The 1,533-nt window shown below is 36.3% G+C and overlaps 1 protein-coding gene across 1 annotated transcript in view; it reads left to right on the top strand.

Moving 5' to 3' along the window:
* The first annotated feature begins 871 nt into the window (after positions 1 to 871).
* LOC116007848 (uncharacterized mitochondrial protein AtMg00310-like) overlaps positions 872 to 1,533 on the top strand; it is a 2,138-nt gene continuing 1,476 nt past the window's right edge. The window contains exon 1 of the mRNA XM_031248515.1: positions 872 to 1,476. Coding sequence (XP_031104375.1) covers positions 872 to 1,476 — 605 coding nt within the window. The remainder of the gene's footprint in view (positions 1,477 to 1,533) is intronic.

Raw genomic sequence — 1,533 nt, 5'->3', positions numbered from 1 at the left:
AAAACTACGTCGTTTTTGTCTTTTTTTTTTTTTTTTTTTTTTTTTTTTTAGTAGTAAACATATTGCTGAATATAGAGTGTCCAAAAATGTGTGAATGTAGAGTATAGAATCGTGAATGTAGATTTTTGATTGTGTGAATGTAGAGTTGCCCAGAAATGTGTGAATGTGGAGGTTTCAAATTGTGAATATGGAGTATAGAATCGTGAATGTAGGGTTATGCATGTGTAAATATGTAATAGAGTTAATAAGTTCTAGCAACTTGTAACCCTGTAATGGTGTGAATGTGGAATTCTCAAGTTGTGAATGTGGAGTATAGGACCTGTGAATATAGAGTTTTTGAATGTGTGAATGTGGAGTTTACAAATTGTGAATGTAGAGTATAGTTACTAAACATATAATCCTGTAATGTGTGAATGTGGAGTTTACAAATTGTGAATGTAGAGTATAGTGTATGTGAATATAGAATATAGTGTATGTGAATGTAGACCCAGGTCTACCTTGCAAAAAATAGACATGGGCCTTGTTTGGTATATGACTGTTAGTTGTTAGCTGATTGAGTTATAGGGTATAATTAGTTGATAACATTAGCTGATTGTAGAAAGGTGTCCAGTAAATTAGCAATAGCTATTTGATATAATTTCTTTTTCTTAAAAAGTTAATTGAAAATGTTGATTTGAGGAGCTTTTTGAATTTTAGCATTTTGAAGTTACAAAAAATTGATTAACCAAACATTTATATTGTTTTTTTTAACTAAGTCAAATAGCTAATAGTGGTTAAATAAGACAAAATTGACTGATAGGCTAACTATTTTATCAAACATGCCATAGTATATTAAAGAGTTGTTAAGGGCTGCCTTGCTACTTATGAACGCATGTCGGGGCAATCGGTCAATTTTATGAAGTCTTGCATAGTGTTTAGCCGCAATACTGGAGATCATATTAAGAATGCTAGGGCTGAGGTTTTTGCAGTGCCCATTGTAGGTGATATTGGGAAGTACCTGGGATTACCAATGGGTGTTGGCAGAAATAAGAAAGAGGTATTCTCTTTTGTTGAAGCTAAATTGAATCATCGACTGAACGGTTGGAATAAGAAGGTTCTGTCAAGGGCGGGGAAGGAGGTACTGTTAAAGAGTGTAGCCCAGGCCTTACCTACTTATACTATGAGCATCTATTTTCTCCCGGTCACTTTTTGCGAACGGATTGAAAGGATTATGAATAAATTCTGGTGGACGACGAATGTTAATGGCGGAGGGGGAATTAGATGGATGGCATGGCATAGGATGTGTTGTCCTAAGGCATACGGTGGGCTAGGTTTTAAGAAGCTGAGCAGTTTTAATGTTGCTTTACTAGCCAAACAGGGTTGGAGATTTCTGACGCAATCTGGTTCATTAGCTGCTCGTCTGTTCAAGGCTCGCTATTACCCGAAATGTGATTTCTTGGAGGCAAAAATTGGTGCCAACCCATCTTATTGTTGGAGGTCAGTTCTAGCTGGCCAAAGTGTTCTTCAGCGTGGATGCTTCCGGAGGATTGGGAA

This window comes from Ipomoea triloba, chromosome 16 (assembly GCF_003576645.1).
Source record: "Ipomoea triloba cultivar NCNSP0323 chromosome 16, ASM357664v1".
NCBI lineage: Eukaryota > Viridiplantae > Streptophyta > Magnoliopsida > Solanales > Convolvulaceae > Ipomoea > Ipomoea triloba.
Note: the sequence above shows the minus strand (reverse complement) of the source record. Positions and strands in the feature narration are given on the sequence as shown.